The sequence below is a fragment of the Macrosteles quadrilineatus genome, unplaced genomic scaffold, assembly GCF_028750875.1.
Source record: "Macrosteles quadrilineatus isolate MER2022 unplaced genomic scaffold, UCM_ALF_1.0 Scaffold_8__2_contigs__length_117827958, whole genome shotgun sequence".
In the NCBI taxonomy this organism is placed as follows: Eukaryota; Metazoa; Arthropoda; class Insecta; order Hemiptera; family Cicadellidae; genus Macrosteles; species Macrosteles quadrilineatus.
In genome coordinates, this window is record NW_026542601.1 from 71,952,105 (window position 1) to 71,976,201 (window position 24,097).

Sequence of the window (24,097 nt, forward strand, 5' to 3'; positions counted from 1 at the left end):
ATTCTATTATTTTCAAGATATTTTATTTTGTTAAACATTTCAACTTAAAATGAATGAAGAACAATTTGAAAGACTCATGAATGTTTTGGCTGCAGCTCTAGGTAATAAAACTTCAACTCTTCAGATCAATCCTTTTGAACATTTTGATCCAAATAATGATAAATTCAAATCATATTTGGAACGTTTTGAAAATTATTGCAATTTGAAGAACATTAAAGAAGACAAGATGAAAGCTCAACTCCTGTGCTCATCCATTGGTAAGGAACATTACAATAATCTGACAACTCTTTTGGGCCCAGACAATCCTGTAAAAGACTTAACCCTTTGAGTGCCAACGTCCGGGGAACCGGACGTTTTTAAAACGAGCCAAAAGTGCCGACGTCCGGCCGACCGGACGTTTTTAGAACGAGCCAAAAGTGCCAACGTCCGGCTGACCGGACGTTTCGTAATGATCGAACAGTTGTCATAACAACCGAATGGATACTCGGATTCTTTTAACCCATATATTAACATTGAGTCGAAAGTTACTAGATGCAATACATCGATTTTCGTTGGTCGAAATATCGAAAATTTGATTTTTACGAAATTTTAACCTAAAAATCCCCAGATCGCGCTCGGCATTTTTAGCGCGACCTTCGGGAAAAATCATCGGCATTTTTTGAGCGTTACTTTTATTTCTCGCCTGGCACTCTAAGGGTTAAATTTTTCAAAATTAATCGAACATTTCACAATGATGTTGTCACCTACAGTATCTCATATTGTTGCACAACACTATTTCCTCAGTGTTTCACAACAGTTGCATCAATCTATCTCTGATTTTGTCACAGTCCTGAAAGGTAACCTGAATAATTGTAATTTTTACACTTCTTGCAATGAATGTGAAAGTAAAATTTCAATTGCTGATGAATTTCTCCGCCCTCAATTTATTAGAGGACTAAAAGACAATTGGATACGTGAACAACTTCTACAAGACACTAATCTCAACAGTTTTGACACACTCCTCAAAAAAGCAATTGCCCTAGAAGCTTCCCGCTATGAATCAAATAAAATTTGTAATCCTGTCACACAATCATCAAGTGAAAATGCAGATACACACAAAATTGATAGGCATTCAAGGTCTAAGACAAAGGAATATCAAAGTTTTAAGCAATTTAAGACACACAAATATGATGACCGCGGTTCCAATAGATCTCAATCACATTTCCGTAACAAAAGCTTAAAAAGACACGTTGACTACAAAGCTTTGGGTATTGATGGACTTTGTTTCAAATGTGGTCGATCAAACCATCAGTCTAATGAATGCAAAACTAATCGGAATTATCTTAAATGCACTTCCTGTGGAAAACAAGGCCACGTATCAAAAGTGTGTATAACGTCTCTACTAAAGAACTCTAAAACAAACACCCTGTTGTCTCACTACACAGAAGATGAATCCAGTCACCCAGATGAGTATGGAATCACACAAATCAACGATGTGGAAGATCTTTACATAGTAGGACCAGAATCAGACAAATACATGGTTACCGTCACTATCAACAACAAGCCTCAAACATTTGAAGTAGACTCTGGTGCACGATTTTCCTTAATCTCAGAAACGGACTTTGATAAACTTGGACTTAAAGTGCCACTTCAACCAACTCCTATCTCATTTCGCTCCTACTCTGATCATATAATAAAACCTAAAGGTAAAGTAACTGTCTCAGTCTCTTACAATGCAAAATCACTAAATGCTGATTTATTTATAGTACCTGCAGGTCATTCTGCTTTGTTAGGAAAAATTTGGATTCGTGGACTTGGAATTGAACTCAGTGAGGTAGACAACAGAAAGCAATCACCGATGTATACAGTTGATGTTAATTTAGTTCCGTCTCTAGAGGATATATTCGAAAAATACTCAGAAATTTTCGAAGAAAGAATCGGATGTGTTCCAAATGTTGAAGTCAAACTCCAACTCAGAGATAATGAAAAACCAGTATTTACTAGAGAACGTGATGTCCCTTTCGCATTACGAGAGAGAGTAGAAAAGGAACTTACAACCCTCGAGTCTCAAGGAATCATAACTCCAGTCGCATCAAGTGATTGGGGTTCACCATTGGTTGTTATCCCAAAGCCAGATGGAGGAGTCAGACTATGCGTAGATTACAAGTGTGGGGTTAATTCAAAACTTGTCTCATCTAACCACCCCATTCGACGCATTGATGATGTCCTACATAGTCTCCGCGGATCAAGATACTTCTGTAAGTTGGATCTTCATAAGGCTTATTTGCATCTAAAAGTCGATGAAGAGGGAAGTAAGATTCAAACAATATCAACCCATAAAGGAATGTTCAACATGAATCGTCTCAGTTTTGGAATAAAAACAGCCCCTTCTGAGTTTAATCGAATTTTGTCACAGCTATTAAACGGATTATCAAAGGTAGAAGCATACTTTGATGATATTATTTGTCACGGAGAAACTCTCGAAGAGTGTATGAAGAACCTTATTGCATGTTTGGAATGTCTCAAGAAGAATGATCTACATCTTAACAGAACAAAATGTGTTTTCTTCAAGGAAAGTATTAATTACCTTGGACATGTGGTGTCATTCAATAAGATTCAAAAATGCCCTAAAAAGGTTGAAGCAGTTACTCAGATGCCTCGCCCTCGAAATGTTGATGAGTTAAGACGCTTTCTTGGCTTAGTTACATACTATGCAAAATTCATTTCTGACTTCTCTTCAAAAACACATCCGCTACGATGTTTGCTTCGAAAAGGAGAAAAATTCTTTTGGTCAGCTGCTGCTGAAGCCTCATTTCTGATTCTGAAATCTGAACTTTGTAGTGATACAGTTCTTATTCCTTACGATCCATCAAAATCAATTGCTCCTCTTCGCGTCCGCTCTCTTAAAGTGGGGGAGAGGGTTCAGGCAAGAATTCACCTGGGAAATAAAGACATATGGCAGTTTGGTACAGTCAAGAGAAAATTAGGTCAATACCATTACATTGTTGAATTGGATTCTGGACAAAGTTTAAAACGACACATAAATCAATTAATTTCGACACTTGTATCTAAGAAGAAAGTTACATTTACAACACACAACAAACAAGATAGTTCTGTTGTTCCAAGACGGATACCTATTATAGACTGTCAAGCACCACCACAAGAGATCCACCCAGAGTCTGAATCAAGTTCAAACAATCCAACAGAACTAGACGGTACTCTAAGGGAAGAAAATCTAGACAGACCTCAAGCCACAGAACAAAAAGAAAACAAATTAACTCGTCCTTCCAGACAGCGCAAGGTTCCGTCCTATCTTAAGGACTTTGCTCTCCAGTGATTAAGTGGGGGAGAATGTTATGAACATATGAAGCAGTTGTTACCATAGCAACCAAAATGTTTATCATCAAATGCTGTTTTGTTTACTATTCTATTCTGATCTTTAATATAACACAGTTACTTCTATTTCAACACTCTGTCTTTTTATATTCTAATATTCCACTCGAAAGTCATCTCATGTACTAAGAAAGTATGTTTCATCCATGACTGTCTATTCGATCAGTGGTGGTTTCCAAATTGCTACTTAAATGTAGACCTAAGACTTTCTCTGTATTATTTGATCAGTTGTCATCATCCGGATTTTTTCCTTTGTACTGTGTTTAGGCCGTGGCTTGATTTTAACATATGCTATGATTCTTTGTTTTGTTTACATTTACATCGTTATTTTATAACCATCATAGCTACCCATAAGGCCAATGTTAAAATTTAAAAAATTTTAGTTACTTTAAAATAATATACTTAGGCATTATCGAAAATTGAAATTGGTTACGTCTAAACCATCCAAACATTTGAAAAAACAACCTTGGTAAGTTTGGCTAAAATATGTTTCAGCCGTTATTGAGCTTAAGTGTTATAAAGATTGCATTGAAGTTGATACCAAAGAGCTTCGCTCTGCTCAATGAATGCAACATGGGAAACTCCAGAGCCAATGGGGCGGAGCCCGAAAGGATTTTTGAGATAAGAATGTCTATATGTTAATCGGGAATATGAGCTATTATCATACCAAATTTCAGCCCAATCCGAGTCATTGAACTTTAAACAAACTGTTACATATGTTATTAAGATTCACAGTACAAATAATTGATCATGGCCTCCTTACAAGGAAATGAAACATTGAGTGAACTGAAGAAAGCAAGGGCTGTTGTTAAAGGTCAGTTGACTAGAGCTGAGAGAATGCTGGAAGAATTGTCTGGTATTAAAGTTGATAGTATCAGAACAAGACTCTCAGTGATACATGCTTATTGGGAACGATTCGAGCAAATCCAGCACAACATTGAAGTAAAAACAGATGAAGAAGAACTTGACACTGAAATCACATACAGGACCGACATGGAGGATATGTATTTCAAAATAGTTGATGTATTACAACTCCGATTAAGTGAATTGGAAAGAGTCAACGAAACAGAAGAACTACAGCAGATCAGACCATATAGTGTTGATACTCAGAAATTGCGACCGCTTACATCAACAATTTCGTTCACACCCTTTCAAGATGACGAGACATTCAAGAATTTCATAAGACGTCTAGAAGTCTTCATTCACTTACATGGACAAGGAATGCATCCTACAGATAAGGTATACACATTACTTCATTCTTTAACCCCTAGCCTACATCAGAAGGTTTATGATTTATGTGCTCCAGAAGTACCTCTGGATAAGTCATATACAGAATTGGTGAGAATGTTGACAGATTATGTTGATCCACAGCCAAGTACTTGGGCTTTACAGCACAAATTCATGTCTCGAGTACAGGAGCCCAATGAAACAGTTAAGATTTATTCAGTTGAATTGCAAAAACTTACATCTAATTGTGAGTTTAACTGTGAGTCTTGCCAGAAATCAATCGCTAATACACTTTTGCGAATGCAGTTCATAAGGGGGTTAGTTAATAAAGATATTAGAGCCAAATTGCTTCAGGATAATTCATTTGTATCGTTTGAAGATGTTGTCAAAGCAGCGACAGCGATGGAAATTGCAAACCACGAGAGTGATCTATCTGAATACTATGCAACTAAAACTAATAGGCCTAGTACAGTACATCAGATTGAGGATAAATACAAAAATGTATCAACTAAATGACACATGACGTCAAACCAGAAAAAGCCTTCACCTCTTTTTGAGAGTCTTAAAGGAAAATGTTACAGATGTGGTTCTCAAAACCATAGGGCCAATAACTGTGAGTTTGCTTCAAAGATATGTAATAAATGCAAGAAACAGGGACACTTAGCCAGAGTATGTTTAGGATCTACAAGAACAAAAATTCACCAAGCCGAAGAAGAAGACTGTCAAGATGAACAACACGAGATTTTCAAAATAGATAGAAGAAATGGAGATAAAATTATGCTTGACTTATCAGTTGAAGGTAAGCCAGTTCAAATGGAACTTGATACCGGTTCTGCTATAAGTACTCTGCCTTACTCTACATTCAAGAAACTAGAGATTAATAGGAAAATTTTTCATACACAAGTGCAGCTACGAACATACACTCGAGAAGTCTTCAAACCAAAAGGAGTTGTTTTTGTGCATTGTACATACAAGGATCAGAAATTTACAGGCAAACTTTACATCGTGGATGACAACCTTGATGCAATATTTGGTCGCGATTGGTTACGAGAAGTACAGTTAGACTGGGCTGAACTAAAGGCAGTACAACAATACCCAAAAGTAGGTGGTCTTGACAATCTTTTAGAGAAGTTCAAGGATGTGTTTGAGCCAGGTATCGGTAAGATTCCAGATCAACTTGGACACTTACAACTTGTCGATGGGGCTCGTCCGGTATTTATGAAGGCTAGGCCTGTACCGTACGCATTAAAACTGAAAGTAGAACAAGAACTTGACCGCTTAGAAGAAGCAGGAATAATTTCTAAAACTCAGGAATCTGAGTGGGGAACACCAATAGTTCCTGTAGTCAAGCCTAACGGAGATGTGAGAATATGCGCGGATTACAAAGTGACAGTAAACAAGCAGATCCAAGATGAACATCACCCTATTCCCAAAATTGAAGACATATTTGTCAACATGAATGGTGGAAAATTATTTTGTACACTAGATTTAAGAAATGCTTACCTTCATTTGGAAATGGACAGTGATAGTGCATATATTCAAACCTTAAGCACGCATAAGGGACAGTACAGGGTACATAGATTAATGTTTGGTATTAAAGTTGCTCCTGGAATTAGGCAGAAAACAATGGACAAGACGTTGGCAGGCCTAGAGGGGATACAGTGCTTCTTTGACGATATAGTCATTCAGGGAAATTCAGAAGAGGAACTACTTCTGCGTTTGGAAAGTGTCTTAGGAAAACTAAGAGAAATAGGTTTAAGACTCAATCGTGACAAATGCAAGTTTCTCCAGAGAAGACATTCCATTCACCAGAATACATTATTTGGGCCACGTCATTGATGAAAAAGGTATACATAAATGTATGGACAAAGTAGCTGCCCTAACTAAGGCAAGAAAACCTGAGAATGTAAGCGAACTCCGGACATTTTTAGGTTTGGTAAACTATTACAACCGATTCATAAAAGACCTAGCTACTCTACTGAAACCATTACATAAACTTTTACAGAAAGGGAACAAATACGTTTGGAATGAACAATGTGAACAGAGTTTTGAACAAATCAAGAAAGTTATCTCCAGTGATACTGTTCTTTGCCACTACAGTCACAGAAAACGTACTACGTTTTCTGTGCTACAGTCCAGAACTACCGCTAGCATTAGCAACAGACGCATCTCCTGTTGGGTTAGGCGCTGTTATATCACACCGTTTTCCTGATGGGACCGAGAAACCAATTGCTTTTGCCTCTCGAACGTTGACGAAGCCTGAAGAAAAATATAGTCAGATAGACAAGGAAGCAACTGGCATTATTTGGGGCCTAAAAAAGTTCTTTACTTATTGTTACGGTTGCAAATTCACCCTCGTAACCGACCACAAACCACTAGTCACAATCTTCAACCCAGAAAGAAATCTTCCATCCATGTCTGCAACTCGTTTGTTCAATTATTCTCATTATTTATCAGGCTTTGATTACAGCATTGAGTTCAGAAGATCAAATGAACATGGAAACGCTGATTTTCTCTCTAGATTTCCTACTGAGACACAAAATAGTACCTGCTGACCAAATTGATGTTTTCCTAAAAAGTCAGATCAATCAAATGAGTTTGGATCATAAGTTGGTAGCAAAAGAAACTTCCCATGACACGGAAATGAATAAGATAGTACACGCTTTACAAAATGGCCAGTCTGTTGAAGAACTTGGATTTCACGATGGTGAACTGAGTCTTCATGAAGATTGTATCCTCAAGGGATGGAGGGTTATGATTCCGAAGTCTCTTACTAAAACTGTGTTGAATGAATTACACTTTGGACACATGGGTGTATTGAAAACGAAAGCATTAGCCAGAAGTTTTTGTTATTGGAAAGGACAAGACAAAGATATCGAGGAGATGATTGCATCATGCAGAGCGTGTCGAGAAAAACAAAATGCACCACAAAAAGAAGTGAACCATCCTTGGATACCAGCTACTAGACCTTGGGAAAGGATTCACATTGATTTTGCTGGCCCTACAAATGGACTTTACTTCCTGTTAGTAATTGACGCATTTACCAAATGGGTAGAAGTATTGCCTACGAAATGTACTACAGCTACTTGGACAGTAAAGGAGTTGCGAAAAATGTTTTCTACTTTTGGATTACCAGATCTTCTTGTGTCAGACAATGGACGACAGTTTACTTCCTTAGAGTTTACTAGCTTCCTTGAACAGTGTGGCATTACACATAAAACAACTGCACCATATCACCCTTCATCTAATGGGCAGGCTGAACGTTTTGTTCAAACTTTAAAGAAATCACTTAAATGTATGGAAAATGAACCTGGGACCATATCGATGAAAAATTACATAGATTTCTAATGCAGATCCGCCAAGCTCCTAATTCAACGGGAACCTCTTCATATTTCCTCATGTTTAATAGAAAGATTCGCACTTATCTAAGTCTACTAAAGCCTCGGGGAAAACACGAACCTACCTGTCCAAAAGGTATAATGCGAAGATTCAATCCTGGGGACCGCGTACAAGTCAGAAATTATTCAGGAAGAGACAAGTGGGCCTTGGGAACAGTTGAAATTAAAGATGGTAATCTTCATTATTACGTTAGAATGGATGATGGTCAAACTTGGAGGCGACACGTCGACCAGATGCTACGCACAAAACTTTAAGGGGGGACCACTGTTACATAAGTTATTAAGATTCACAGATGTTCAGAATTATTTATTATTATGTTTGTTTAATTCAATGTTGTTGTTTAGTTCAAGCTAACATTATGAAATGATTAAATTGAGTTTTATACAGTTCTTGTTAATAATTGTATTTAATACAAACAAACACACAAACTTTCACATTTATATTAGTAAAATTAGTAAGATAAGTCTATTTAAATAAAATTAGAGTTTGGTCTGTACATTTCTTAGAATTTGAAACTTTTTTGGTTATTTTTACGTTTTATACATTATAGAAGCCGAAACAAGTCTTATCTCAATTTCTGTCTGTCTGTCACGGCCCAGGAATGCATTATACGTGGCCTTCTCCTGAAAAACGAGAGCATCGATCGGGATTCAAATAGTCTTTTTGTATTCACTGGATTGGCGAGAGTGTCTTTAGCCATTAAAATATGACCTAATTACTTTTCAAAATAAAATAACAGACGTTCAAAAACCCAATTTTGAGAGATTTTTTTCAAGCTTTCTTCTCATTTTTACCACATACGTCATTTATGAAATACCAATCATCTGTTTAGAGAATACAACATCTATGATATAATAAACAGCTGTTTGGATTAAGTATATTTTTTCTAGCTGTCACTGATATGTTTACTAAATGGTGTTTACAAAATACGACAACCATTTCCGATCACATTTTGTAAGAAATTCTCAAATTAAGTTAGATTAAAAACGTCATGCCTTACATAACGGATTTAATTAATTGTAAGTGCAATAATGGATAACTGTAAATTAAATTAAAGGTATTTACTCAGGGGAGGTATAGAAGAGGCTACGATGACAGCTGTGGGCTTCTTATTAGCTGAGGGAACGCCATTACCGTAACAAAATGGTCGGTAGCCATCGGCCTCGGTGGTATAATGGTTAGCACGCCGGGCTGATATACTGTATGTCCCGGGTTCGAATCCTGCTGGTAGCATTAACTTTTTGTCCAAGATTTTTTTATTATCAGCAAGTTTGGTTGGTTTGGTTCGGTTAGTACAGTTTAATTTTATTATTAAGTCATTATAAAAGAGCAAATTCTAGTTTTATTTAATAAACAGAATTATTTTTCCGATTACTAAACTTTTGTTATATTATTTCTTTATCAGCAAGTTTGGTTAGTTCGGTTAGGTTATGATAGTTTAATTTTATATTTAAAAAATAATAAAATTGAATTTGAGACATTTTATAATTTTATTTTATGAACAGAACTATTTTTGCGATCAGTAAACCTTCATTGCCAAAGTGCTCTCTACTACAGCGCTGTTCACGGAGGAATTTTGAACTAAATGCCTCATTCGTACCTCCCCTAAGTCAGACCCTAAATTAAATGTCTAGGCATCTTTCAGGTGGTTAACCAGAGATTCTATGTGTGTGTATCAAATTGTACTTGAAATTTGATAACCGGGTAAAGACCCTAAAACAGTGCTGTATACGGAGTTTTGCCTGTATATCTAGAAAAAAAATGCACACTAAATATGCAAACCAACTGCTGTTGTGATTATAAGGTTTCAACTGACTACCAAGATCCCGTCCGTAGAGCGGGTACACAGCTTTAATTATTTAACAAATTTATAGCAATTACAAAAAAATTACAACACATTTCGTTACCTCTTTTTCAAGTGCAAAGCCTCCATTTGTTCGTGTCTTAACACACTGGTGTGAACTATAGTAGTGTTGACTACGACACCAATCCCAATAAGTTTCTTCGTACGTCTTCAAGATTCTTCGGAGCTTGGATTTGGAAACCCTGAAATTAAAAACAAACTTTTTAATTTACCTTTAAATCACTCTAATAAAAACGCCCAACAACATTCACATACCTAAACAAATAACTATAATCAACGAAACTAAAACTATATTTAACTATATAAATAAATCTCTAGAGTGAAATAGAGATAATGAATAACATTTAAATGTCAATAACAATTCAAAACCTTTAATTAAAAAAAACTGTGCATAGGATTTTTAAAACAAAACAGATACTTCATGTGCTCACGGATTGTCACCATTGTGTCACAAAGTGTTGGACAACTAGACTTCATGTGATCACGGATTGTCACCATTATGTGTAGTGGTGAATATGCCGTTGAACCATTACTTGTCCAACAAAGTGTTGGACAACTGACAACTGGACAACACAGTTTGTCACTATTAGCCTTCTTTCACACCATTGTGGTGCGGGACCAAGTGATCCAGCATGGTCCTGAAGGCCCCATGACATTAGCTGCCGGTATACAGGCGTTTTCAGGCTGAAATGTTGTGAGTTTTGAGTGACTTTGTGATTGAATTGAAAGGAATAAAAGAAAAGTGGTTATGCTTTACTAGTTGTATTCAAAAATAAAGTACAATGCTCTCGTTTTAAAGACGTTATTTGGATGGCGATTGGATGCATTTGTTCTAAGGCTATGGTTACAGCTGTGGGGTGACAAAGGGAAAGATCTTAAACTTCTGTGGAATGTCCATGGCAATCTTAACTCTAAACACACCACTGTGTAATTTAAAATGGAATAAATCAGACATGTTTAATGAAATAGTTTTTGTAAAAATTTAACTAGGCAAATAAGAAATAGTTTGCTGCAGCGAGGTATTGTCCCACATCGCTAAGGCCCCCAAACTAATCAAGTGCTCTATGTTAGTTTCTTTATCCTTACATACAGTTTTCATACGTTTAGTAAAAAATTGAGAACCAAATGCACTCAGCCACTGATAGATATAGAGACTGAAAAAACTACCTACCTATCTGTTTTACGTCCGGGCAAAGCCAACCCGGACCGCAAAAGAGTGCATGTGAACATATAAGAACTAATGTACTAATTAGTAGCCCTCAAATTCGGGCCCACATTGGAAGTTTAGGATTGTACAGGCGTTTTTGCACCCAGAGGTTTAGGTTCCTCAGGGCAAAACTGCACTAGTCTGAAACCTCACACAAGAAGATTCAAGAGTCAAAACAGTTCAATCTAATACAAACCAAAGAAGGCTTATGTGTCAAAGTGTTAGACAACTGGACACATACAGTACAAAGTTTGTCACCATTATAGGTGTTTGTCGCCAGCATCACAAGTTACAAGTGTTGAAAAACTCGATGCACACAGTCTCCCATTTTGTGTCACAAAGTGAAAATCAGTGTATGAATGAAAACGGGACTTCATGTAGTTCTCTAACTTAAATTTCATTGATTTGAAGAAAAATGTCACGTAAAAGGCTGCTTGCCTCTCTAGAGACAATCACTTTGTTACTTAATTATCTCTCAGGAGACAAACACTTTGTTATTTTATTGTCTCTCAAGAGATAATAACTTCACATTTTAATTGTTACTTTATTAAGACAGCAACATATTTTGTGTAAGCAGTCTAATATTAAATGCATGATGAGTGTGGAGTGAGATGAGCTATGCATGTTTAGCTTTATTACTGACAAAGATCTGATTTATCTTTATCCAGAAACAGTTTTTAAAACACAATGATCAGCTTACAGCTTCTAGAAGTACTAGGAAACCTCTCTTACTGGTTTAGCTGAAAGTCAAGATTTATGTTTACATCGTAACTTTACTTACACTTCAGTCCTAGTACAAATGCCATTGGTTTCCCCAGATACATCTTTTGTGAGTAGAAAATAGAGAAAAATACTGATTATTCCTCTCACTGATAACCAACCAATCCTGAAATCATTGATTATTGATAAGGAATGAAGGATTGTAAAATTTTGCAAAACTGTAATTAATTTTCATACATCTCATCTTCATGTTCACTGTATTTTGATATGTTTTTTTACAACTTTTCCATCTGTGATTTAACAATATAAATTTTGTCCCATGTTCATTGTTACATCTGTGATAACCATTAGCCTTTTTAATAAAGACCCATACTGTTATTCATAATTTAAAGTTAGTTAAGTTTGCCTATTTCAATTTTTTTCCTGTTAAATGTTAAACTAAGGGACTGTTTAGATAATTGTTTGTTAGGATTTTGATAAAATGAGTGTGTAAAATTGTACCTTAATTATGTTTACTGGGAATTGCATATAATACATTGCAGTTTCAATCAATAATGCAAGAGCCATAACAAGTACAACAAACCATTTTTTGTACAAGAGCTGTAGTGAGAAGCTTTGAACTATGAATGGAACACTTTGTTTGTGTTATAAAAGAAAAACTAAAATGTACTTCTTGTTTTATCAGTAACAGGGCCAATCCAATCAGGCTACAAAGCTACTTTTAAGACAGTTTTTGATAGACTTAAAACAGAAAACTTCATATATGACGTTTTTGATACGAAACGGTCATTCTCTGCTACACTCACCTTACACAATCAACTTGAAATATTGGCTTTGTAAGCTCAAAAAGTAAAAAATTAAAACATCCCCCTCTGAATGATTCAACGCCCTATGGACTAAATACATTTTTGTTTGCATATGAGATACCTACAACAAAATATTAAATTTTTTAGGACAAGTCCTAAATCATTGATCTTTTTATCGGAAGAACGTGGTGCAATAATACGTGGATACTTACGATGTTGCTCCCATGATGATGAGTGGGAGAGCAGTGAAATGATGTTTAGATAACAGTTAATCCTATCTCCTCTGTATCCTGGATGACACTCCCTCATCCTGCTGAAACTGACCAAATCATACAGAGATATAACTTCAGTGGAATTTTCTATTTCAAGTCTATAAGGTGCCTCCTTTACATGTCGATTAGTAATTTGGAACCAAAATCTAATCTTCATTATAAGGAATGTCAAAGGTTTTAAAATCTCATGAAGTTACATTGGCATAACAATTAATTATACAGTAAAATAAAGTAACCGCCTTGAAGTTGTGATGAAATGAAATGAAAAAAAATGAAATGAAAAATCATTTATTTATACAGGCAAAGTTAGGGCCACATGGCCCCTTTCTTACACTTAACCTGTACTTTAAAACATAATATAAATATTTTAACATAATCAACTTATGTTGTACTGATGATACTGATGTAAAGTTCCCAGAAATTTTACTATGAAGGAAAAATCAGGAATTTATACTGGGAATAAAATTCTTGAGGAACACTCCTAAATTTTCAAATTCCCAGAACTGTAGTTTGTTTCTATGACTCAATTGATGAATGACCTGCCCAACAATTTAATTTTACTAGTACGAACTAGTGTACCTGTTGCTCGAAATCGAGCAATCGAAAAGTAACAATATTACAGGAGTTATATTAAAACTAATAAATTTTAAAGATTTTAAAAGACTCCACTTACTAATGGACAACAAATGGAAATAACTCACCACTTTTCCAAAATGATTCCCGACTTACCCATAGCCGCATAAAGTTGTCCATGTTTATCTTTGTCACTGATACTGCCTAGATGGTACCACCATTGTCGCCAGTATGTTTTTACTTTTTAGTCATTTTTTTAATTGTTCAAATTACTTAAATACTACCCAATTTCCTGCATAGTCTGCCTGTCACAATTGTATTTGGTTCAAATGGCATTCTTTTGGTTAGTTGATGTAATGAAGTCAATTATATTTGCCTGTAAAAATGCAAATTAAAAGGTCTGATGTTGTTTGGGTGATTCATTTTTTATATATATGAATTCTTCAACGAAAGTTTTTGTAAAGTTTTCTTGGATGTAGTCCTATTCTTCTAAAACCACTTGATTTGAATGGAAACAGATATAAAATGTCTTTGACCAGTTTTAGCAAATTTCCCATATAGGGAATAAGCTATTACCGTAGGTCTCATGGTAAAACCTAGACCCGGGACCGATTTACTTTTTCGTTTTGAGGTCCTCAGAGGCCAAAAAACACCATCCGTTCAAATTCATATAAATGATCAGATTTTGATGAAATTTGGTACAAACGTGTAAACCTATGTTTATTCGAACGAGTTCGCGAACCAGCATAATCGGACTATGGGAACGGGGGCTTATAGGGGGTTTTATGGGGTAAAAATTTATTTTTCCCATTTTTGACCCTAAAAACACAAAATTTCATAACTTCTCTCCAAACCATTTTGTAGAGCTTAAAAAATAAATAATTTTGTATATTGGAGCGCTGTTGTATGCCCAACGGTCACGGAGATAATTTTAAAAATTGTAAATTTAAAATTCCCATGTTATTCTTATGGAGAATAAATAAACTGTTGGAGTTTGCTTGTTTATGGATACATTTCAATCGAATTTGGCAATTTTGTTTATTTCATACTATAAGCTATCAAAATTTTAATAAATAATCACACCTCAATGTCTTCCCCTTAGCAGCAAACCTAAGTACTCACTCACTAAAATTAATGTTATTTAAATAGGAAATAAATCTGAATATTTTTAGGGAATATATTTTATTAGAAATCAAGCCGGGTAAATGGAAATTCGCTTAGTCTGCAGGTTTGCTGTGGCGGGGGTATTTTTGCATTAGAGTGGTTTCCTCTGTATAACCTATAAACCTATGAAGTTGATGTACCTATGAACCTTTCATGTTTCCATAATTTGCAAATCGGTTCTTTCAAAGATTACTCAAGAAAGAAATAGTACAGTACTGTCAGTTCAGTTTTCTCATTCGGTGAAATATATCAAATTGCCCAGGCTTTCTCACCTTTTCCATTATAATATAATAATACGCAAACCCAGATTCAAATTATTAAATATCTTATACAGTATACTAAAAAACTTTTGCAAAACTTATGACAGCTAGCCTGACCATACTACTGGACTGAACTACACGCGGTTGGTACCAAATGAAAGATATTTTCCTATAGATGTGCAGAATCCCTTTATAAATTAAAATAGGCTAAAAAATAGGCACAAAAATGTATTTGGAATTAAAAAAAAAAATAACATGGGCCATATGGGCTGCAATGTTGGTGACGAAATAACAACAAAATATAAACAGAAAATCAAAACAAATGGAAGAAATTCCAACCACATGTATTATTTACAGCGAGGGGTGAAAATAGATAAGTTTGCACAATACAGTAGAGTCCCGCAAACTCGGCACTCGATAACCCGGCAGTCCGGATAACTCGGCCATCACCTGGCACAGAAAATTAGTGATTGTTTGAGTCCGAGTTAAACATGGACTCAAGCCAGCTCAAGTCAAATAATTCTCAGCTTGTACAAATGATTTGTTGTACTATATCTGATGACTTAATACTAACTTGAAATATAAATATACATAAAAGATTAATTAATTAGTTAATTTTAGCTTAAAAATTGTATTGTTCTTCTTTTAAACCCTAGTTCCCCTTAACCCGGCATTTCACAAACTCGGCACCCTTCCAGTCCACATTACGCCGAGTTTGCAGGACTCTACTGTACATACTTTTAGTCGAGTTCTCGACCACGGGGCGAGCTCTCGGTCATTATGTCTATTAGACTACGACTGTGTTACAGTACATTATACCGTCGAGCGATCGACCACAATACGCTAAGACCTTACCTAAAATCAATTGATTAATAATTTTGATCGATACGATTGCCACAATCTAAATTTACAACCGTTTACAACAGTGATTTTTACTCCCTAATGACTAATAATGGTTTTTATTCTCTAGAGATTAAAGATGCTACTTTAGACCTGTAACGCATGCATTAATAAACGGTATCAGCGTTCTGACACATACTTTCTCCCATAAGTTTGTCAAAAACCTTTATCATATGTAAGTGGTGAGAGTAAATATACGCAAATGAGATTTGTACAATTTAGTTCAGAATTTAAAGGACTATAACATGAAACATTTTTATCAAAATCAACGAATCATTCGAGCCATTTTTGGAAAAATCCGATTTTTCTGTTATTTTATGGGGGTTTTAAGGGAAAATGACATAATTTACAATAACTTTCAAACCGTAATTTTTACAGAAATGGGATTTGTACCATTTTGTTCAGGATATAAAGGACTATAACATAATAAATTGTGATCAAAATCGTTCAGGCCATTTTTGGGAAAATCATATTTTCCGTTATTTTATGGGGTTTTATGGGAACATCCCCATAAAAATTAAAAATTTCTAAAAAATTAAAAAAACTATCAAAACTGTAAGGACTATAACATATTATGTTAAATCAAGACCGGGTTTTTTCTAAAATCCTATTTTCGTTATTTTATGGGATTTTTATGGGAAAATAACATATTTGACCATAACTTTTGAACCATAATTTTTACAGATATGGGATTTGTACCATTTTATTAAGAATTTAAAGGGCTACAACATACTAAATTTTTATCAAAATCGTTCGGGCCATTTTTGAGAAAATCCGATTTTTCCGGTTTTTTATGGGTTTTTATGGGAAAATCCCCATTAAAAATCAAAATTTAAAAAAAATTAAAAAAACGCCTGGAGATACCATGGATTAGAACTTACATACCAAATTTCATCGAAATCGGACCACAGGTGTGGTCTCTAGCTCTGTACACATCCAGACACACAGACACACACACACACACACACACACACACACACACACACACACACACACACACACACACACACACACACACACACACACACAGACATCACTTCGAAAACCACTTTTTTGGGTCCAGGGGGGCCCAAAACGAATATATCCACTCAAAACTCAAACTCGAAAATTTTGACAAAAACAATACTTTCTCCATATACTATGGTATAGGGGGAGAAAGTAAAATGGCTGTTTTTGCTGCAGTATGACGAAAACACTCAATTTTTACACATCGTTTGTAAAAATCCATTCATTATTAACCCTGGAGTAGTATTTCGTAGAAATCGCCTTCACGTAGGGCCTATTATAAGGATTAAACACAACACTCATATTTTAGTATGTTTTCTCATTCGATTAAACTACAACTTTATTATATTGACGATTGTAATGTGAATCAATACCGATTACATAGGTATTGGTCATCCCGTATGGAATTTCCCAGTAGAAGGGTGTCAATACATGGCTCCTCCCCCAGGAGGCGTAGCTTGTTTAATCTAAACTAAGTAAGTAAATGTGTGTAGCACACGTTTTCTTGAATTAATTGTACCCACGAATACTAGAAAAATACCGGTATGCATCATTAACATAAACAAATGACGTTTTTTGCCCGAAAATAAATATTTAACATTACTTAAATGGAACTGCCAAAACATATGTTCAATGCTATTAGTATAGGATTCGGGCCAACAACGTCATTTTGTTTATGTTTATGATCCATACCGGTATTTTTCTAGTATTCGTGATTGTACCTAACTAAAAATGGTAACAGCAATTGAATTATCCAGCTGATCATAATGTAAACAAATATTGATGGCATGAAAACTTTAAAAGCCACTGGGACGGAGCCCATGAGACTTTTTCAACATGCAAGACCTCTTATATGACATCTACTGGTTGAGAAACCAGGGAGGAATTCTGATGGCTAAAATCATGCTTGCCTATTTTATATAGATGTAGATAGATCCACAAGGATTAACATCAACAAATAAATAACAATATAAAAAAACCAACAAATTTTATAAAGACAAGTAAGTTAACTTGCGTTACTTCGTGACTTCAAAATCGTTGTTCAAGAGATTTATTAAACAATTCAGCACGGTAATAAATACAATAGGTAATGTCAAAACTATGCTATAAAACAAACCAATTAATATAAATAAATGAAATGTTCACCATTACAAACCATGCTGAAATGGGTTAATCTCACACAGCAAACAAAGCAGCAAACCATGCAGTTATGAAAAAAATTAAATTGTGACACATACCTGAGTATATGAATAAAATTACAAATTAAAACAATGGCCAGCCTTCAGAGCATCATTATATTCAACAGATTCATAAAAAGGATTAGTTTCGAGCCAATCTTTTACAATTTTAGTAAATTTTGACTTCCACAATGACCGAACACTTTAATTCCGGGAGAGCATTGTAAAACTTTATGCCTGTAACAGGACAACAGTTATTAGTTTTACTCAATCTATTGCTACTTAAATGTACATTGTTTCTATTTCTTGTGGGATATAAGTGGACATCCTTGTTACAAACAAGATCTTCTTCCATGTCCTTAATAGCTAACAAAGATTGGTAAATATAGACATTCACAACAGTCATAATGTGAAGCTCAGCGAACAAATGACATTACTCGGATAGCCTTTTTTTATGGAGCCTTTTTATGGATGGCTTTTGTTTTGTTTTGATGGACTTTCTGAGCATGCGTCATCCCATCCCAACATCTGAGCATGCGTCATCCTGGTCATTCCACGCAATTCCGAATCCAGGGTGAAACCCAGCAATCTTACAGACTCATCACTGGAAACATTTTTATTATATGGTCTAACTGCTGGGACCATGTTATATTTGATATATAGTTGATAGTGGATGAAAACAACTATTTTTCATCATATCCCTATTATTTTCATTGGGTGCACAATCGCTTTGAGGGATCTTAGAAAAATTACAAATACTTATGGAAACACAAAATCCTATCACAACACAGAATCTAACGCAAGTCATTTTCTTCTTTACATTTTATACAAACAACATTACAACATTTTACATGAATTCATTGAAAATCACCAACTACAGATAACCCCATTTTTGTATGGATGTAAACAAAATTGCATTATGTCCATCTGTTTTGATGTAAACAAAACCAATGTAAACTTGAAAAAGTGCAGATAATTAACAACAGAATTCAGCACAAACTATTTTAACGGTCAAAAAAGAGACCCCTGAATTTATTTTGACCTTATAAAGAATTAGGGAAACATTAAACAAGGAGAGAGGATTATTTTTTAAATTTTTTATTGGAATTATCGAAGTAGCGACAAAAGGAAACTAAACTAGACAGGGCAAAGTCAACGTTTACCCTGCCTCGCTCTAAGACGATTCTTGTAGCAGCCGCCGCCACACCATGCGCTAGCGTCGGGCCTCGAGCGGAGTGGGGGAAGCCAAGAGTGAGCGGCCGCGGACAGTTCAGTCTGTCAGTCTGTCAGTCTCGTCCTAGCCACCACCGAAGCAAGTGACATCTTCCCCGGTGATTGTTGTACACCCTCTGGTTATACCATAGCATGGTTTAGTAATACCATAGCTACACTTTACCGCTCTTACCTTTGCTTTAGACATTGGATAGTGCAGTATACCACTACAATGGTTTACATATTATTTCGTTATTCGTTAATTGAAAGAAGAATATAATTTTACAGTATTTGCATTTCAGTTGTTGCATAGGTGGTTAGTTGTAGTTTCAATCGTTTTGGGAACCAGGGTCGCTCCCCTGACGACCAGTACCACTTCATCGACTTTATTCGCCGTTAGCAATCGAGGCAAAATCACTCGACGTTAACCCTCAGTTTCAATCGTTTTGGGAACCAGGGTCGCTCATCTGACATCCAGTACCATTTCATCGACTTTATTTGTAGTTAGCGATCGAGACACTATCGCCCGGCGTTAACTCTCGGTTTTAATCATTTTGGGAACTAGAGCACTACCCTACAACCCAGCACCAATTAATCGACTTTGTTAGAATTTAGTGGTCAAAGCACAATCGTTCGATGTTGACTCTTAATTTTGTTCGTTTTGGGGAACCAGGGTCGCTCCCCTGACACCCAGAAGGTAGTAGAGTTGGTGATGATGAGCCTTACAGAATAAACCTTAGAGTTTCGAGTCTGGAAAGAGTTCTGAACCTTCTCCTAAAAACATAAACTCTTTTGATTGTGTTTAGGTAAAAACAAATCTCGATTGACCTCTGGAAATTTAGGAACCCGGGCAGACTGAACTATTTAGGGCATCGATTTTGATTCCAAACACCCCACCAAAAACACTGTCACACTATAAAATTGTAAAAGCCTATAGGACAAAGGGCTTTCACGGGATATCATTCAAACCCGCAAAAATCACATCTAGAGGATAAGAGCTTTAAATTGATACCCAATATGCCTAATATTTAGGAGTCGATTTGCTGCACACAAAAATCCAACAAGTTCTTTTAATAATATAGACTAGTGCGCTGCCCTGCTATGAAAGAAGGCAGTATGTGCAAAAGTGAATATTTTCAGAAAATGGCCTCAACTTTGCCGCCATTGCCCTGACACATCTGAAGACTAAACTAATATTTTTTGTTATCTAAGGTAATACTTAGGCCTAAATATTCAATTGACACTATAAAAAATACATTTTTTCCACTGGATCAATATAAATACCCCCGCCGCAGCAAACCTGCAGACTTAGAGAATTTCCATTTGCCTGATTGGATTTAAACTAAAATGTCTCCTTAAAAATATCACATTTATTCCCTATTTAAACAGAATTATAGTTTAATGAGTACTTAGGTTTGCTGCAACAGGGAGGGTAAAAAAGTTTTTTTTTATGTAGAATATTAAAAGGTACTGTGGTTTAGTAAGAAATTAATGTATTTTCCAACTTTTATCAAAATATGTTCATAAAGAAGCAAACTACAACAGTTGACTTATTCTCCATAAGAATAACATGGGAATTTTAAAATTACAATTTTTTTGAATTTTCTCCGTAACAATTAGGCGCATAATAATGCTTCAATATACTAAATTATTTGTTTTTTTAAGCTCTACAAAATGGTTTAAAAAGAAATTGTGAAATTTTGTGTTTTTAGGGTCAAAAATGGGAAAAACCTATTTTTACCCCATAAACCCCCGTTCCCATAGTCCGATCATGCTGGTTCGCGAACTCATTCAAGTTTATCCCGCCTTACACCTTCAAACCAAATTTGATCAAAATCGGACAAAAATTACTCAAGTTATCGTGCGGATGGACACACACATATATATATATATATATATCTATATATAGATATATAAAAATTTGAACGAATGGTGTTTTTGGCCTCTGGGGACATCAAAATGAAAAAGTAAATCGGTCCCGGGCTTAGGTCTTACCATGAGACCTACGGTAATAGCTACTTCCCTATAGGGAAATTCGCTAAAATGCACATTCTGCTTTTGTCCTTAGAAATATTTGTGTTCATGCTAAGCCAAAAGGCAGCATCTGCTCATACTGCCATTTTGCTTAGCTAGTAAGTGCTAATAGGAGGACCCTAAGCTAAAAAGCAGCATCTAACTACTACTAGCGATTTTCATATTTACAAACAACAGTGTAAACACAAACACAACAACATAATCTCAGCTGGTAAAAACTGTTTTTAGTTCCTCATTTGTACCCATACTGCTAAGCAAAAAGGCAGTACGTGATGTACATCACTAAGCATAAAGGCAGTATCTACATAGCAGATACTGCCTTTCTTGCTTAGCTTTTATAGATACTGCCTTTTAGCTTAGTTTTTGTTGAAAAATGATGTATATACTGCCATATACACCTGCCATATCTCAGAAACGGTTGTAGATACGGCTTTTTAAGTGTGTTTTTCATAATCCCTGACCCCAAAAACCTCAAATAACATCAAAATCTGAAAATCGAAAATTTTGCACTTACTGCCTTCTTTATTAGCAGGGCAGCTAGTGCACCTGTTGCTTGAATTCAAGCAATTGCAAAGTATTACAGGCGTTATTTCAAAACGAATAACGATCATAATTTCCGATGACTTAAAAGAATCAACTTAAAGATAATGTGTAATCAATCACTCCACTACAGTTATCGAAACTGAAAACAACCGCTCTTGTGTATATCATGTGTTTACTCTGAACAGCTGTAATTAATAGGCTACAAATTATTTGTCTTTTTAAAGAAACAAAATATTTTCTTCACAAGAAATACATTGGGATTGAAGGCCTGTGGGGCAGAGCCCGACTTTTATTACATGAATTGGTGAAAGGGGGTGTCTACACAAAAAAATACTTAATTTTGACACATCGTTTGTAAAAATCCGTCCATTATTAACGGAGGAGTAGTGTTTCGTAGAAATCGCCTTCACGTATTATATATAAGGATTAACTAAGAAACAACCATTATAAGGCTCCAAAGTACTATCATTACCATTGTCAATGGTACTATAGGCTACAGTACTATTTGCTGTTTAATGATGAGAGCAAATTGTGAAATCACAATGTACTTACAATACACAATATTACTACAGGATGGTAATATTTACTTACTTTTTAAATGTATTTTTTAAACACTTCTTATTAGGAACAGGAACAAAACATGAATTGTTTAATTTCATTTGTAATGAGAAGATAGATATATTATTTGTGTATGCTACATTAGTAATGCAACTTTTGTATTCTTGTAAAATTATTGTCCTACTGCCTTTTTAGATCCAATATTGAAGTTAATTTTGTATTTACTAATCATTAGAACCTGTTCAAAAAGAATAAACTACAATTACAGGAGCTGTTGGATAAGTGCTTCAGTGGATGACCACACCCCAGTAAATGACCGTTTTGTTTTAAAAAATCATTTTAGGCTTTTTTTTTCTTATTCTACCCCAGATTGTCTTAAAAGTAACTTTGGAGCCTGATTGGAAGCTACCCAGTAGTTCAAAAAGACTGACCAATTATTCTTTTGTAAAAAAAAAAATTAAAAGTGTGTGTCATCTAACCACTCATCCACTACCGCAACACAGTAAAAACACAGTAATCTGCGCTTACAGTAAAATCGTGGACATCTGCCGCGGTCACGGAGGGATCGTGAACATCTACGTTCATGGCAAAAAAGTGAACATCATTCGCAATGGCAGCCGACATCATCTTCATCTTCTGCGATCGTGACAAGATCATGAATGTATCCTATAACCATTGCGCCTATGGTTGTTGTGGAAAATCGCGGCAAAATCGTGAAGATCTTTTGAATTTGCGGGGACATGATCTTTAACTCCCGAGGTCCTGATAAAATCCTGGTCATCTTCCGCCATCTAGAACAAATAGTGATAACTCCTATGTTAACGGCAAACTATTTAAGACGCAGATTTCATCAGCGTATCCTGCCGAAACAGATTATCAGTGAAATAGATTCATCAAGGAAAAAAATTCCGGCCCCTGGCAACCACTATGTCCGATGTTAGGGAAATACGACCCTGAAAGTAGGCACTAACCTTTGCCTTATGAGTAGCTGTCCAAACACCACCAAAAAGGTGAAGGTACTTAGTATATCAAGTAATAATCCAGCATCCGTATTTTTAAAAGACAGAAAAAAAGGACAAAAAGTACTCAGCACACATTTAAAGTGTCTAGCTCAAAAACAAAGTACTGAAGCGAAAATAGTAATAATGAAAATAAGCTGTTGTGTCAAATAGGAGTAATAAAATGCATAGTAGACAAGTACACAACACTTTGAAAGTTTATGGTTTTACCTACAATTTTAACTTGGAAATTTCATTCTAGATACTAAAAAAAAAAAAAATATATTTTGGGAGAGATGTTGTAAATAAAAATGTTCTAACAGATGGTATGAATAATAGATTATTGATAACAATTGAATGCCCATAAGAATAACATTTGGAATCTCAGTAGGGTGTCCCGTTAGTAAAATAACTTTGAAATTATTGTTGACCAAATTTAATGAGTATACCAAATTACACCCTTCTAGCTAGTCTGGAAGTTGGATAATTAGTGATGAATCATTGAGTGAGGGCTTTGACTTTTATATGTTTAGAAGATAAACAACTGACAACTGGCTGAGGTTGAATTATATTTTATTTTAAACCAACAGGCTATACTATGTGTCAGTATCAATAAAGATGTATAAATTAGAAACTTTTAACAATAGAAGCAAATTAGTAACATATAACAGTTATACTCTTGCCAGAAACAATGAAGTTGAGTGTTCTCTCAAACTGTCTAAATAACTCAAACTTAACCATTATGCTGTTTTTGAAGTTTAAATTTACCTGAGATTGTTTCAAATTGTCTTTGTTTGTCATTACA

The 24,097-nt window shown here is 35.3% G+C and overlaps 1 protein-coding gene across 1 annotated transcript in view; it reads right to left on the reverse strand.

Annotated features, from left to right (window-relative positions):
* LOC129000845 (multiple epidermal growth factor-like domains protein 10) overlaps positions 1-12,840 on the reverse strand; it is a 29,229-nt gene extending 16,389 nt beyond the window's left edge. The window contains exons 1-3 of the mRNA XM_054427891.1: positions 12,808-12,840; positions 11,851-11,955; positions 9,906-10,044 (exon numbers count right to left, since the gene is read on the reverse strand). Of these exons, the coding sequence (XP_054283866.1) occupies positions 9,906-10,044; positions 11,851-11,955; positions 12,808-12,821 (258 nt within the window). The 5' untranslated portion in view covers positions 12,822-12,840. The remainder of the gene's footprint in view (positions 1-9,905; positions 10,045-11,850; positions 11,956-12,807) is intronic.
* Positions 12,841-24,097: the final 11,257 nt, after the last annotated feature.